Raw genomic sequence first — 16,786 nt, forward strand, 5'->3', positions numbered from 1 at the left:
GTTTTTCAAATGTGCCAGCTTGTCCCTGCCTCCGGGCCTTTTTACTTGCTGTTCCTTCTCCCTAGAATGCTTTTCCTTCTGGCTAGCTCCCTCAGGACAAATGTCACCTCCTTCCAGAGGCCTTCTCCTCTCACCCTCCTGACCCAACATACATTGCCCCGTTTTACCTTCTTCATAGCACTTATCATTTATTTACATGTTTGCATATTTATTTATGACCTGTCTTCCATTAGAGTGTGAATGCCACAAAAGCAAGGATCGGTCTGCCTGGTTTGCCCTTCTGCTTCCACATCTAGAACACTGCCTGGCACAGAGTAGCACTCAACAAGTATTTATTCAATGAGCAAAACATCAATGGGTCTCTCACTTACCTTTTTCTACATCCCTTGCTCCCTCCCTGACGTCTCACTCTAGAGAAGAAATAAAGGCCAGAGACCTCCCATGAGTTGGTTTAGCTTCCTTGAATATTTTTTTTGTACCAGGACCAAAGATGGCGCTCTTAGTTCAGGGTCCCATAACGGGTTGTTGAGTGACTTCCTGATCCTGATCAGCCTTCTTCAGGGGACAGAATTGGTGTTACCAGGGCCACTGATTAGCGAGACAACCCACCAGCTAAGCCTCCTTTCTCTTTTGGAAAATCAGCCAAAAAACGGGTCAGTAGCACCATCTTCATATATGAAGGAAAGCTCATCCCCTAAATCTGTTTCAAGAACTTGCCATCTCGCCTTAATGCCCCCTCCCCCCGCAATGATTCCTCATCGCCTGCAAATCCTTGGGGAAAATAAAATACAGAATCTCGTTTCCATCCATAAATTTGACACAGCCTCCTAAGTAAAATACCCAAGATTCCACTTTCAGATGCTTGCTTTCGAAGGGGCTTCAGGTCCTGTGCTGGCAGCAGGCCGTACCTAATTATTCCAATATCGAATTCTGTAATAAAACGTTTGCACGTGGGATGCATCTGAATGACTGAATGAAATGCCTTTTTACCCTCTGCTCCATACACCGCGCTCCATCCCTAAGAAGGATTTCACCTGACTTTTCAATGTATGAGAGGTTTTAAGTTGCACCCCCGAGCCGTTATATGACTGCACCGAAATGCACGCAAGACAGCATCTCCTGCATCACTTGCATTGGAAGCAGGCAGGTGCGCTCCGTATACAATGCTGCAAGCGTTTTTCATTCCTGCAACCAAAGTTTACCGCGAAACGCCCCAAGACTGCAAGGGCAGGAGATTACGCTGACCATACCGGGGGGAAAAAATAACGTTCTCTTTTTACCTGCCCAGACGATTCGGCAATCACAGCGGCATCATTCCTGTGCTTCCAAGCCAATCACTCGCGCGGCCCGGGGAGCACCTGACTTCCGAGTGCTTCCGGCCTCTCCCCAGGTTCTTTCTCAGGTCGCGGCGCCCGGCGCTGAGACCCGGGCACAGCTCCACCGGCAGCACGCACACGATTGCCCGCCCCCTTTCCGGGATTCAGCCAATAGGAAGCCGCCTCTCTGCAGGGACCAATGAGGAGGAGGCCGAACGAGGCAGGCGGGTGACGCGAGAGGTGTGGAGGCAGTGCGTGGGGCGAGGTCACGTGGGGAGGCGCGGGGTGGTTGACGGGAGCTGGCTGGGCTGAGGGCCGCGGGGCCGGCGCCCGCCGCGAGCCATGGGGCTGCCGGCCGCGTAGGGGCCATGCCGCCCGGGCCCCGGGCCTGCCCCGCTTCGCGCCGGGATGGTGAACCTGGCGGCCATGGTGTGGCGGCGGCTCCTGCGGAAGAGGTGGGTGCTCGCCCTGGTCTTCGGGCTCTCGCTCGTCTACTTCCTCACCAGCACCTTCAAGCAGGTCAGTGGCCGCCCTCCCTCCCCGGGTGAGGGAAGCTGCCTCTGCAGCCGCGCTGCCCGAGTGTCCGGTGCGCCAGGCCGCCTGGTCTGTAGAGGTGGGCGTTCGTGTCCTGGGGCTGAGGACGGGCGAAGGGACCCGTTCATTTCGTTGGTAGGCCAGGGGCAGAGCTGGGACTCGAACCCGGTGCTGTGGGCCCTTACGCTGTGCTTGTTATCACCCTGAGGGCCGTCTCCTTGCCTCCTACCTGCCAGGCCGAGTGCTGAGCGGGGGCGAGCATTTCTCCCTTCTCCTCGCGGCCGTTCTGGGGGGCGGTGTCCCCGGGTTCCAGCGGGGGAACTCGAGACTGGGAAAGGTGGAGATGCCTGGGCCAGTAAGATGCCCAGCTGAGCTACGAAGCCAGCGCTGGTGTGCCTGGTTTTCATTTAATTTAGGGGCTCGGTTGTCCGGCAGGGAGACGCCTCAGGACCCACGAGGTGCTCTTTCTGTGAATAACGTGGTTGGGTGGAATTTTCTTTTCACCTTCCCATCCGCTTAGTTTTTCTTCTCTGTGCGAATTTGTGGGAGAAAAAGCAGGATGCTTTGGTGGGAAATGTTACCCAGAACATTGTCCTTTCGTTTAGAGGTCCAGTTCAGGCGTTTAGGTTTTTAGAAAGGGTGAGCATATGCCAGGGTGTACCCGGGACAGCCCTGGTTTATGCTCTTGCGCTGATGGAGTTAGAAAAGCTCCTCTTTTCATTCTCAAGGGTCATATTCGTATAAAATTTGTCAATGAATAGAAAAGAAATACTAAATGATACGGTCACCTTAGTTTTAGGAGATTGTAAAACGGAAAGTTAGGGAACCGTATCCCACCTCTCACCTCAGGCTGACAGGCTGAGTGTTATAAGCCTCTTCTGGTGATTGGGATGCCTTGGTGACATTCATGCAGACTAAGTGCTTGCACTTGTGTTTTCACAACTTCGCAGACGCCTGCTCATGGTCACGTGTTGTTCCTTCTCTGTCAGGTGGGTGCTGTAGTGACCCCGGACTCAGCCCTCTGCCTTCCTTGCAGCTGACCCAGCTCATCTCTAGCACCATTGGTTTAAATACCGGCTGTATGCTGTTGCTGCCCTGATTTCTAACTCTAGCCTAGACCTATCCAGAAACCCCAAGGTTCTTACATCCCGTTGCTTGCTTGACGTCCCTTTTTGAGTGCGTTGTCGGCTCCTCATACTTGGCCATAACAGAACTCCTGATTCTCCACCACCACTTCCTCTCCAGTCTTCCCAGCCTCACTGAGTGGCATTACCATTCCCCAGCCACAGATACCTTCTGCTTTTCCCTGTCTGGACCGCTGCAGTAGCCCACCAACAGGTCTCTGCTTCCTTTCTTATCCTACAGTCTATTCTCTACCCAGCAGGAGGAGTGATAATCTGAAAAGAAAAAAAAAAAAAAATCCCAGCACTCCCTTGTGTATAGTTAGTTCTTCTTTGGGTTCCTGTTGCACTCAGATAGAACTCCAGACTCCCGTTGCAGGATCTCTGCATTGTGAGTGGTTTTTGTTTTTTTGTCACTTCAGGTGAGGCTAACTATTATTGCCCCAGCTCACACCAGGTGACACAATCTCAGTGACTTCAGTTCCTTGCCCATAGTCCTGCTTTATTTTCTTTGCGGTAAGCATCACTTACTGAGCATTTCTGGGTCATTTACTTGTTTATCTGTCTCCCCTCACTCTCCCTTCTAGAACGTAATTTTTTGGAGACCAGGGACCTTGTCTTTGTTGTTCATAGAATCCCAGTCCCTAGAATACTGCCAGGCACTTCATAGGTATTCAGATATTGGTTGAACAAACAATCAAATCTTTTTAATTGGGGTGACTTTTCTTCCCAGCCTGGCACACTCCTACTAATTTTTCCTGTCTGACTCAGATGCTGTCTACACTGTGACTTTCCCTACAACCACTTTGGTTTTTTTGGCTGCACCGTGGGGCTTGTGGGGTCTTAGTTCCCTGACCAGGGATCGAACCCCCGGACCCTCAGCAGTGAAAGTGCAGAGTCCTAACCACTTGACCACCAGGGAATTCCTCCTACAAATGCCTTTTAAGTACTCTGGTGTACCTTGTTCTTTTTTTTTTTCCTCGTGTGTCTTTTTTTTTTTTTTTTTTTTAACTTGTGATCTGTGACTACAGTCCTAGGGGTGTGTGTATGTGTGTGTGTGTGTGGGTGATCATGAATCCCCTGAAACTTCTGGCAACAGTTTTGTTTTGCAGATTTTTCTGGATCTGATTCCCCCACTACCTAAGAAACGCGTTAGATATAACCTCTCTATCCCTGCCCATCAAGCCCCTGGCAACCACTAGTCAACTTTCTGTCTCCATGGATTTATGTATTCTGGACATTTCATATAAATGGAAACATACACTATGTGGTCTTCTGTGTCTGTCTTCTTTCAGTTAAAAGCCAGTTTTCAAGTCTCATCCATGTTGTAGCATGTATTAGTACTTCATTTTTATGTCTGAATAATATGCCGTTGTAGGCATCTAACACATTTTGTTTAGCCATCATCATTTGATGGAGACTTGGCTTGTATCTGCCTTTTGGCTGTTATGACTAGGGCTGCCATGGACATTGGTGTACAAGGTTTTGTTTGGAAATATGTTTTCAGTTCTCTTGAGTATGGTCCTAGGAGTGGAATTGATGGGTCACTTGGTAACTCTGTGTTTAACTTTTTGAGGAACTGCCAGGCTGTTTTCCAAAGTGGCTGCACCATTTGCAGTGAACTTTTAAGAAACTATACTTGTCAAGTTTTGAAGTAGTATCAAAGAAGATTATCCATAATTATCTGGAAGAGCCATTAAAATACTCCTTCTATTTCCAACTACACATTTGTGTGAGGTAGATTTTCTTCATAAGCTTCAGCCTGAACAATGTATTGCAATAAATTGGATGTAGAGGGAGTTGTGAGAATCCAGCTGTTTTCCATCAAGCCAGACATTAAAAACATTTGCAGAAATGTAAAAACATTTTCTCATCTCACCAAATATATTTTTTTGTTTTGAAGAACATTTTTCCCCCCACACACATGAAAAACTGTTGACATGTAATGGGCTCATTATTGTTATTTTTAAACGAATAAATAACTTATTTAAAATAAATGTTTTAAGAATTTGTTTTAATTTCCAGTATGATAAATATCAATAGCCATAACCCTCATTAACTCACATACTGAAGTCCTCAGTAATTTTTAAAACTGTAGAGGATCCTTGGAGCCTATTCTGACCGATGCTCCTCCTACATGCCTGTGAGTTTGCTCCTCCTGCTCTCTTCTCTGCTGCAGCTTTGGTCTTCCAGCACTCCTGAGCTCTGTGGCTTGAGGGAGTCTGCTCCATTTTGCCTAGCCTCAGGCTCCGTCTGTAAGGAGAGCTGTGCTATGGCACAGCTATCTGTCTATTGGACGGGAAGGCGGGGTGGGTGTGGTTAGAATTAATTGAGAAGATGCTGTGAAATACTCCAAAGCTTTGGAGTTTTTCATACGATCCTTAGCTCTGCTTCAGTGAGACTGTGAACTCGTGGAGCAGATGTGGCCACTTTTTGCCTAGAGAATAGTTGATTATTCTCTACAGCTTTGAATTCCTGTTTTGATTTTCATGTTAATTAATGCTTGGGGGGATAGTTTAAATTGTAGGGATGGGAGCACAGGAGAAATTAGTGACCTTGGTGGGGATGCCATTGTGGGTGAGGACTGGGTGCTAGGTGACTTGGGCACATTGATTTAACAAATGTTTAGTGAACACCAGCTGCACCAGGCACTGTCTACTAGATGATAGAGATACAGTGGGGGGCAAAGCAGATACAGTCTTACTCTCCCAGAGCCTATATTCTGTAGGGGGTGAGGGGTAGAAATGGCAAATGAGCAGAATTATTTCAGATAATAATTTGTGATACAAAGAATACAAAACAAGGTACTGTGATAGAGCGGCAAGGTGGGCCTAACTCTATGGGGCATTTGAGCTGAGATTAGAGAAATCCCAGTCTTGGAGTCAGAAGGGTCCTTAGAGGTCCTCTCATGTAAATAACTGTTCTTGTAGTTGTTCAAGTGGTGCAGTTCCAGAAAGTGTCAGGGCTATTTGCATAACTCCTTGAAAATATATGAACATCTTTAGCTTTCACGTAATTAAGTATGTAAATTGGTTTCAAGTTAGACACTGTATAAAGTGTAATAAATCATAAGAGAGAGTTGCTAATCTGTTTTTCTGCTCTTTCACCTTATCACCAGGGTACACATACCTTTCAGAGTCTGTAAAATGCTGCACAGGGTAGAGGAGGAAAGCAATTATCTTTAATCTCACCAACCAGAGGGATTCACTGATGATATTTGGGCATATTTTCTTTCTTCATATTTTAAAAATATAATTAGGGCCTACTGTTTCTTCACTTAACATAGATGCATTTTCCCCATCTTTAAAAGCTCTTTCTAGGTGTAAGTTTTTATAACTAAAAATTTCCATGATCAGGCTATATTTGTTAGCTATTCCCCAAATATTAGACATTGGGATTCCCTCTGGCCTTTATCTCCTTTTTTCTTTTACTTTTGAGAATCATAAGCGATTCTTTTAATGACAGTGCCTTATGTTTAAGTGCTTTACTGCTTACATGGGACACATCTCATTTGACCCTTATGATAACCCCCGAAAAAAAGACAGGACAGTTATTAAAATACCCCTTTTTAAATCAGAGGGTAAGTAATATACATTAGTAATAAAAACATTTCTCTAGCTCCTTGTAGTTTATGAAGAAAATTCTGGAGGCTCCTTTTTTTTTTTTTTTTTAATATATTTATTTATGGCTGCACTGGGTCTTCGTTGCTGCGTGCGGGCTTCCTCTGGTTGCTGTGAGCGGGGGGGGGGGGGGGGTGGGGGGGGTGGGGGGGCTACTCTCTGTTGTGGTGCGCCGGCTCCTCAGTGTGGTGACTTCTTTTGTTGCAGAGCACGGGCTCTAGGCGCATGGACTAAAGTAGCTGTGGCACGCGGGCTCAGTAGTTGTGGCTTGCAGACTCTAGAGTGCAGGCTCAGTAGTTGTGGCGCATGGGCTTAGTTGCTCTGCCAGCATGTGGGATCTTCCCGGACCAGGGCTTAAACCCTTGTCTCCCTCATTGGCAGCTGGATTCTAAACCACTGCGCCACCAGGGAAGGCCCTGGAGACTCTTTGAGAATAGAGAACCTGCCTATCTTTGTCTCTGTATCTTTAACACATTGTAAGAACTTGATACCTTTGAATGAATCTTGAATGAAAAAATACACACACACACACACACACACACACACACACACACACACACACACACACACACACACACACACACACACACTGGGGGGGTGCTTAAAATTGAGACAGCCTAGTAGGGTAGTTTGGGAAAGGTTTAAAGCCAACTGTCCAACGAAGGAATCCCCTCAGTGCCCCTTCACCACACCCTTGCAAGACCGGACCTTCAGGAAAGTGACCATGTGCTAATTCATTACATTTGCCATTATGTCTTACACAATCTCTTGTACGGTCTTTTCTGGTTGTACAACTCTTACCAGTTCTTTTGGAAAGGTCTTGAATATTCATGTTTGAAAACAAGTGCAAGTGCTGGGAGAATTGCCATCCTGTTTACCAGGAACATAGTAATGTGAAAGAGGTCCTTCTGGGATGCCCTTGTCCGTGAACTCTCATTTTCTTTCAGAAGGAATAACAGGAAAGTTTGAGAGTGATGTCAAGAGCACTTTCAACCTTGTTGTGAGATCCAGTTTACTGTACTTTGACCAGCTTCTTAAGTCTTTATGGCTATTAATTTATCTAGGGTAGCATTTGAAGTGCACTTTAGTTTGCACATAGCTTGATTATGCCATTAACTGACACGGTCCCAGCAGAACTCATGAATTTACAGGTGGTTAAGCATTGTGCACCTAAGTGATTTGTCCCATATTCCCAAGACTTCTGCATTTAAGTCCTCTTCTTGCCCCAACCAAGGAATACAGATGTTGTTTTTGTATCGCTATAACCCATCCTGTTCCTGCTAGTGCCAGTTCTTTCCTATAAAAGAAACAAAAGAGAGGGGGCAGAATAGAAATGAAAGTCACCTTGAAGGACTGTTTTACCTTTAGTAAATTAAGGAACAAAATTCAATAGTGGAGTGGCACACTTATTTAAATGCTGGTAATGTTACAAATGGCATATATAACTTTTGGGAAATTATCAATATTTGGCACTATTTAGCATTGACTCTACTAATAATAATTCCTACCACAAATTACTCGAGAATAAGCAAAAGGTCTACATTTTTATTGCAGTGCTATTTATGATACCAAACACCTGGGGTGGGCTTAAACGTTGATCTGTAGAGGATGTTTTTACTAAATTACAGCACATCAGCGTGATGGATTATTATATAGCCTTGAAAATGTGATTATCAAGATAATGTAGGTACTTGAATGGTTTACCATCCAATTAGTGTCAAGAGGAGCTGAATGCGAAGCATCCTAATTTGTAGTATAAATGCTGGGGTCAAAGGCTAGAAGTTAATATGCAGAAATAGATACAGCTTTATTCAAGTGATGGGATTGTGGGCAATTTATGTCTTTCATGTTGGCAGTCATTTTTTTAAAATAAACTTTTAATTTTGGAGTAATTATGGATTTACAGAAAAGTTTCAAGGATAGTACAGAGTTCCTGTAGATTCCTCATTTAGTGTCTCCTGTTGTTAATGATCATCATGTTTTTAATAATTTTTTATCATTTTATTTTAAATTAAAAATGAAACTATTCCAACGATGATGAAAAATGTTAATAATCACCTATGTCCCTTCCATGTTAATGGTCTGTGGTATCTTTGCATGCCTTTATCTCAGCTCTTACAAACCCATGTGTATGTATTAATACAATTATAATACAATGTGTGATAATATGCACATTATTTTGTAACTTGTTTTTTTCCTTAATATACTATGGACATCCACCAGGGATCTGCAGTCCTCTGTATTAAGATCATCCGAGTGCTTTAAAAATATTGATTCCCAGGTCCCATCCACAGAGCTTTTTACTCAGTCTGGAGTTGGGCTCAGGAATCAGAATTTGAAGTCCTTACATGATCTGATGAGCAAGTCAGGTTTAAGGACTCCTGCTATAGATAAATACACATCAGTCATATGTAATTTTTAGGTAATAGCTATAGCTATCCAGTGTTTATTCACTCATTTCTCTGTGGTTGGGGTTCCAGGTTTTTTCTACCACATAAACGGTGCTGTAGTAGACATCCTAGTGCACCCTTACACGTCTGTACTTTCCAGAGGCTAGGCCTCAAAACGTGTTTGCTGTGCCAAAGTACATGTGGATATGCATGTTTTAAATATTAATAGCTCTTCCCGCATAGCTTTCCTAGGAATATCTTAGTAACTGTATAGCTCTTTCCCATTGTCTTAAAGTATAACCTTTGCCATCAACTTTCAAGGTTAGTTGCTTTTTCTCAAACAGTGACACATGACAGATCATTCTTAACGGCAAAAGCCACAGAGCTCTATTAAAATGGTAGAATGGTTAAACTATTATGTATAAAAAGCCTCTTGGAGGGAGTCTTATCATTGTTTTGTTTTCTAGTGACAGATAGGTTGACGAATCCAGAAGATGGCTGTTTCTTGTATGGCTTGTTTTTTGGCACTCAGGCACCTTACTTAGTTTCTTTAATAGTATAACAAAGGCAATTTGGAAAGCCCGACCGTGCCTTGGGGGCTAGGAGAAAAGATCTAAACTCTTGCCTCTAGAGCAACTCCTCACTTTGCATGTCTACGTAAAGGGCTGGCTGGCATGGGTGTCTTTTATAAAGAAAGGTATGTTCTAAGGGTCACATGCTCAGTATTTTTTCATAGAAGAAATTTGCAAGTTGACATGCTTCTTCTTGCCCCTGAAATCAACCTCCCAATTCAGCGTTCCCCTTAGTTTACCACTAAACTCCTCACTGCAAATGAAAGTAACCTTGTGCCCTAGACCTGTCCAGGTATTGTCTGAAATGACAGTTGGAAAGTTTCTTTGAAGTTTCCTCTTCTATTTTAAAAGTGTATTCAGATTTTACATTCTATTCCACAATGTATTTGTTTTAATATAAAAAATATTTTAAATGATTTGCCATCAGAAAAAGTTCAAAACTTTTTCCCTCCAAAATTTTTTGACAAAATTAATGCTTTTGTACACATTTATAATGTGCATATAGTCCAGGGGCATTTATGTAAGTCTGCCAGTTTTGAAGCATAGCCCTAATTTATTACTTCTTCCTACAGGTTTATTTTGCATTTAAAAAAAATAATAAATTATTTATTTATTTATTTATTCTTGGCTGCGTTGGGTCTTCGTTGCTGCGCGTGGGCTTTCTCTAGTTGTGGCGAGTGGGGGCTACTCTTTGTTGCAGTGCGCGGGCTTCTCATTGCAGTGGCTTCTCTTGTTGCTGAGCACGGGCTCTAGGCGCGTGGGCTCCAGTAGTTGTGGCATGCAGGCTCAGTAGTTGTGGCTCACAGGCTCTAGAGCGCAGGCTCAGTAGTTGTGGCACATGGGCTTAGTTGCTCCACGGCATACGGGATCATCCCGGACCAGGGCTTGAACCCATGTCCCCTGCATTGGCAGGCAGATTCTTAACCACTGTGCCACCAGGGAAGCCCTGCATTTTTTTTCATGACTTTGGCTCAGACTTTGCTCATAGCAGGGGAGTGCAGATTCCTGTTGTGCAAGCTGTTTTGTATTGTTTCTTTCCTATTACTGTAGTTTATATGAAAAAATTGATGAAAATGCAAGAAGTGATACTTTAACCTTCTCATTTATGGTGTCTTTGTAGGAGGAGAGGGCAGTGAGAGATCGGAATCTCCTCCAGGTTCAAGACCACGATCAGCCCATCCCATGGAAAGTGCAGTTTAACTTGGGCAACAGCAGTCGGCCCAGCAACCAGTGCCGGAACTCCATTCAAGGGAAGCACCTCATCACGGATGAACTTGGTTAGTCAGGCTCCCTTCCTGTCCTGCAGTCCCTGGGCCATTCGTAGGTTTTTAAATAGGGATTTTATATGCTGTCTTTCCCCCTCTTGCCCATTTCCAACACTTCTCACGTCTTTGTCTTTTATATCTGACTCATCATTCAAGGTTCCCCTCAACATCAGAGAAGCTTGGTTTGATAAGAGACACTCTCCAGAGTTAGAATTTTATCATGCGTCAGCCCCCTGACTACTTCCTGCCAGTCTCTTCCCAGCCCCAGTACCTTCAGATCTTAACAGTCTTTTTTTTCTCACTTTGATGGTGAACTCTACAAGATAAACAGTTTTTCTTCTTGGTGACCTGAATCGTATCCACATAGTGTTGGCATTTAGGAAGAGAATGAATGGACTTGTTGACTGCATAATCTCAAATGAATTATAAACACTTCAAAATGTTTTACTGTTACTATTAAAACATCAGTCTGTTTCTTTTTTGTTATATTCACTAGTTTTATTTTTAGATTCCACATATAAGTGATATCATACAATATCATAGTATTTGTCTTCCTTTGTCTGACTTACTGCACTAAGTGTAATACCCTCCAAATCCATCCACGTTGTTGCGAATGGCAAAATTTCATTCTTTTTATAGCGGCAAGATAGGGCTAGGGGATTAAGAGGTACAAACTACTGTGTATAAAATATAAGCTACCGAGGTATATCAAACAGCACGGGGAATATAGCCAATATTTTATAATAACTATAAACGGAGTATAACTTTTAAAAATTGTGAATCACTAAGTTGTCACCTGAAACTTATGTAATATTGTAAATCAACGATACCTCAATTAAAAAATACAATCTGTCTGTTTTGGTGCCTTCTCCCAGAGTTTTAGTCTATAAGAAAGGCGATTCCTGTGCTGGCGAGGCGTTTGGATTAGACAGCCGCTAGAGCTCTAACCACTCTAAGCCTGGCCCAGTTCCCCAAGGAGAGACTCCTGGTAATGCTCTGCCTGCATTAATTTAGCCCTTAATACATGCTGGGCACTAGGCTAAAAGCTCTCCTTGAACAACATCTCATTTGATTGTTGTAGCAGTCCTGTGAGGTGTAGGTATTGCTGTCTTCACTTTGTAGTTGAAGACACAGGCACCAAGCGGTTCAGGAACCTGCCCAAGGTGGCAGGGGCTCTTTTATAAACCATAAACGGGATACCATTATCACTCCAAGAGAGTACCACTTTTCCTTAATGTCAGCTATCCAGACAGTGGTCAGAGTTCCCCGATTGGTTTACAGATTGTTTATTCTCTTTTCACCTGGTGGTTCGCAATAATCTGGTTAGTTTGCAAGAGTAAAATTTGCTCTCTCTTAGAGTCATAGAACAAATGGGTTATGAATGTGACAATACTGAAATTGATACAGGTAACCTTGAATTAGAATCTTCATCGATACATGATGAAGCCCAACAAAATGAAGACACGTACTATCTTCAAAATGAAACTATAGTGCTTTTTATATATCTATATTTAAAGTTTGCAACCCCAGCAAAATAATTAAAAAAGAAAAAACTTTTCCAAAAAGATCTCAAAGGAATCAGAGCAGATGAGATTATTTGGGATTGAAGGAAGGAATCAGGAAAACCTCCCACCTAGATTAGAAGAGCTGGAAAATTTTGCACAAAAATGCACTGATGACTCAACAGTGCCCAGCTCTGTTTTTAAGATCACATTGAAAAAGCAGATTAAATTGCAAGTAACATTTGTTTTGCTTTGTTTTAACAGAGTAAAGTTTAGCGAAGGGAAGTTACTTCCATAAGATGACCCAGCTAGTCAGTCAGGGGCAGACCTAGGACTAAGACCAGGACTGAACTTGGAGTTCAGTGCTGTTTTCTTATAGGCTTTTGTTTGTATGATACTCAGTGAGAAAGCATGAAATCTTATGACTTGACTTTAATATTTAATATTAGTTATGAATGACAGTTTGTCCTTTTCTTTTGTCATAGCTAGCAAAAGAATGATTTCCCTCTGCTTAATTCAAGTGAGACAAAGACTCTCAGATTTCTTAAGTTCCAAGAACCAATCAAAAAAAATCCAAGAACCATAGGTTTTATTTTACCTCCATGAATGCAGGAGAGGAGATAAGCAGTGTAATAAAGAAAACTTGCAGGAATTTTTGCCTTTTAGCAAGCAGGTGCCACCCCCACGAGTGTTGCCAGGGTGACACCTTATTCAATAAGACAACCAACAGAGTTACAAATTTTTCAAAGGTTAGAAGTTGGTTTCCCAGTCAGTAGCAGCACACTCTGAGGTTGTGATCTCACAGGACTCCTCGTTGGAAATAATGTTTGCAGGAGTACATTTCTGATGCAAAAGGAAAAATCTTGATGGACTTTCACCAGAAGTTAGAAAGACCTGCCTGGTTTCAAAGCTAAATACTTGCAGTTTGTACTGGGGAAAAGCAGAAGGCCTGAGATGCTAGCACTTATAACATGGAAAAGAGAAGAGGGCAGAAAGATCATTTCAACAAGTGTAATGCTTTACATCTTTCTCACACAGAGATCATGTGATAAGATGCTCTGTATTTATCATTTGGGGCAGAATTTTGAGGAACATGCTGGCTTATTCGGATTTTTAATTTATAACCCTTCTGAAGAAAGTGAGTAAGAATAGTTAGGAAGAATCCCAGAAACATTTTATGTGGCATTAGAATCATCCTGTCTTAATTTAGAAGACAAAAGGCATAGTTAAAACCACAACAGCAGCGATCTGGTTCTCGTAGGCCTCAGGTTCCCCAGTGTGACACGAGGGCCCTTCTGGTCCCTTCCATTGTTATTTTAATGGTTCCTCCTGCTTTTGCACAGACCTTGTTTTCCAGAGTAGTTTCTGAAAACAAACTCATGCTTCACGACGTCTCATTCTCTGAGGATTAAGAAGCTGGGGCATTTATAATGGAATGATGTGAGGAACAGCTGCTCTGCACCTGTGTGCACCCGTGGGCCCATGTGTGTACCTGTGGGCCTGGGCCTGCACCTGGGAGTTTCCCATGGGCCACGTGGTGTCCCTAATGAACTTATTCTTACATTTTTCTGTCCCACTCCCAGAAGGATATAGAGAAATGTGTATTTAGCAGCTATGAACAATAAATTAGCTTTTGTGAGGAGATTCTTTTCTTAAAGTTGAGTATGAATGAATGAACTAGGTTGGAGGGGGTGTGTTTAGATGATAAATGGAGGGAATTGGGAGGATTTTTCTTCCTTGGGTATTAGAGTACTCTCATTCCCTAATGCTGAGGGGTAGTTGAATCCCTGCAATGTATAATTAAAAGGAGCCTAAATCAGTTTATAAAGGTTAGGTGTGACTACTATTTTAAAAAATCCTTCAAACTACTAAATAAATGGTGAGTATTTAAAAGGTATTTAAATGTAAAAAGTATATGTGGAGGTTTTTTGTTTGTTTTAAATCTAGAAGGATCTCACTTTCAGGAGTGAAAACCTTGGTTTTTTCCTCTTTTCAGATTTTTCTTTGAAAAAGAATGACATTTTTCCCCAGGCATAGATGAAAAATTGGCTTGCATAGGTTAGCACAGGAAAACATAGGCGATGTGATGATTGCATCAAATATGTGACAGCAGACTAAAAGGTAATTTTAGGTAGATTAGGACATATATAGCCTACTTATAAAATGGGAGTCCATGTTTCCTGTAAACTGCCGCATGCAGGAAGCAAGCTCTCATTAGACACTGTCTGATTCCAGGTTCTGTGGTCCTTAGGATGCCCCTGACTCCAGACTCCATCTTTATGTTCTTTGCATGCAGGACTTTCATTGCTGCCTCGTGATCGCCCCTGGTGGGCAGGTGGGGGGACTGCTGGGTTTATACTCAGGTTAGTCTCTGACTTTCAGGTTACGTTTGTGAGAGGAAAGATTTGCTGGTAAATGGCTGCTGTAACGTCAACGTCCCTGGCACAAAGCAGTACTGCTGTGATGGCTGCTTGTCCAATGGCTGCTGCAGCGCCTATGAGTACTGTGTCTCCTGCTGCCTGCAGCCCAACAAGGTATGGAGAGTTGCTCCTTGTGCTACATCTCCTTTATTCTTTCCGCCTGCATTTCACGAGGAGCATTAGAATCTTCTTGTGAGATTCTTTTGGAAATAGAACTTAGAAGGGAACCTTGTCGGCGTCGGAAATGGCTGCTGTGAGGTAGCCTTTGTCTACAAGGAAAGGAGGTGGTTCCCAATTCCTCCAGTGGTTCTTTGGCAGAATAGGCCATTGTATTCCTAATCAGATATCTGAAGAATAAAACATCAGCCCTCCTGCTCACTTGAGCTCCCCTCCCTCTCTCCTTCCCCTCCTCTTCCCCGTATCAGCAGTCCGTTAGTTTAGGAGAAATTTCCAAGGTTACCTTGTGCTTCTGAGTTTGGAATTTATTACAGGTACTAACTTTTGTTTTCATAGCAACTTCTCCTGGAGCGCTTCCTCAACCGGGCAGCTGTGGCATTCCAGAACCTCTTCATGGCAGTCGAAGATCACTTTGAATTGTGTTTGGCTAAATGCAGGACCTCATCCCAGGTCAGAAGCTGTGATGCCTCTAGCTGGGGTATTTGCTGGGGGGAGTCAGGGTCTGCAGGAAAACTCAAAAATATGCACTGGGGGCTTTTGGTGGGGTGATAATGGAGAAGAGATTTAAACGAAGTTGTGTGGAGCTTTGGTGGATTGATAGTACATCATCCCTTGGTATCCGAGGGTGATTGGTTCCAGGACCCCAAATCCCTAAATGTTCATATAAAATGGCATAATATTTGCCTATTACCTACTTACATCTTCCCGTATGCTTTAAATCATCTCTAGATTACTTACAATAACTAATACAATGTAAATACCATGTTTTGCTTTTTGGAACTTCTTGGAGTTTTTTCAAATACTTTTGACCCGTGGTTGGTTGAATCCACGGATGCGGAACCCATGGTATGGAGGGCTGACTGTATTTAGAATGTGAACATGAGATTTATACAAGTTAGGGATGTAAAATATTTATATCAAATCAAGGTCCGACTAACTTGCATCTTCCCTATCTGATTATCTTGTCTGTATTTTAAGTGGAAGCTTAAAATTATTTTTAAGTCTGGGTGGAGTCCTAATAGTCCAATTCCTGAGAGAAGTTCTCTCCTCTGTCTTTGACTGAAATTTAAGGCTTTCCAGCAACCACTCGGTTAGAGTGGGTTCTAATTTACTCTGGGACAAAGTTGTGGTTTATTTTAGGATTCAAGGGGATGGGGCAGGTGGGTGTTGAAAAATACACAGGTAAATCTGTAGGTTGCCAAGCTCTCAGTACTTTTCAGCATGTTGTCATTAAATGCTTTGCTCTTGGGCACTAAACACGGCACCAGCTGCTGAAAGCGTCTGAACGTCTTTGCCTTTCCATCATTCCGCGCATCCTCTGCTCTCAGCCTTTGTGATCTGGCGGTTGTTGGAGCTGTCTTTGTAAAATCACCAGACGTGTTTGTCATACGGGCGCTCTTCCTCTGGCTTCCATTCATGGTGTCTGCAAGATTGTCCTGGCTCCGTCTGAGATAAATGACTCATTTGTCATTCTCTGGAACTCTTGTACCCTTTGCCAGATTTCTGTAGTCTGCCTTTGGGTTTTACACCACTCTTCATGTCTCTGGTCTGCTCTTAGAGCATTCAGCATCACTGGGTAAATGTTTCAGGGATTATAATGAGCATTTGAAAAATGAAGAAATTCCTGATATCCTTGTTTTGTTGGAAGAGCTTTCCATTTGAATGGTCTTTAAAGGAAATGTGGAGGATGGCTGAACCCATGACTTACTTTGATTCATACTCTCATTCTGAGAAATGCTAGAAAAGGCCAAGTATTTTCTTTCTTTAACTGATAAAACCCAGGAGTTATTTCCAAACTTGAGTGAAGATGCTAAAATTTCAGACTTTGCATTTTCATTGTAAAGAGAAATTTACCAGTTGGCAATTTGC

The 16,786-nt window shown here is 43.0% G+C and overlaps 2 protein-coding genes across 25 annotated transcripts in view; one reads left to right on the plus strand and one right to left on the minus strand.

Annotated features, from left to right (window-relative positions):
• RNFT2 (ring finger protein, transmembrane 2) overlaps positions 1-1,428 on the minus strand; it is a 61,205-nt gene extending 59,777 nt beyond the window's left edge. For all 3 annotated transcript variants that reach the window (XM_059894799.1, XM_059894797.1, XM_059894798.1), the window contains exon 1: positions 1,281-1,428. The gene's annotated coding sequence lies outside the window, so the exon portion shown is untranslated. The remainder of the gene's footprint in view (positions 1-1,280) is intronic.
• Positions 1,429-1,584: 156 nt separating this feature from the next.
• Positions 1,585-16,786, plus strand: part of SPRING1 (SREBF pathway regulator in golgi 1) — a 259,028-nt gene continuing 243,826 nt past the window's right edge. For 3 of the 22 annotated variants that reach the window (XM_059893971.1, XM_059893972.1, XM_059893970.1), the window contains exons 1-4: positions 1,600-1,835; positions 10,674-10,830; positions 14,703-14,854; positions 15,254-15,367. In XM_059893971.1, coding sequence (XP_059749954.1) covers positions 1,725-1,835; positions 10,674-10,830; positions 14,703-14,854; positions 15,254-15,367 — 534 coding nt within the window. In that variant the 5' untranslated portion in view covers positions 1,600-1,724. Of the gene's footprint in view, positions 1,836-10,673; positions 10,831-14,702; positions 14,855-15,253; positions 15,368-16,786 lie in introns of all 22 variants that reach the window. The other 19 variants (XM_059893973.1, XM_059893975.1, XM_059893974.1 and 16 more) reach the window with 10 other exon arrangements.

Source organism: Balaenoptera ricei, chromosome 14, assembly GCF_028023285.1.
Source record: "Balaenoptera ricei isolate mBalRic1 chromosome 14, mBalRic1.hap2, whole genome shotgun sequence".
NCBI classification, from domain to species: Eukaryota; Metazoa; Chordata; class Mammalia; order Artiodactyla; family Balaenopteridae; genus Balaenoptera; species Balaenoptera ricei.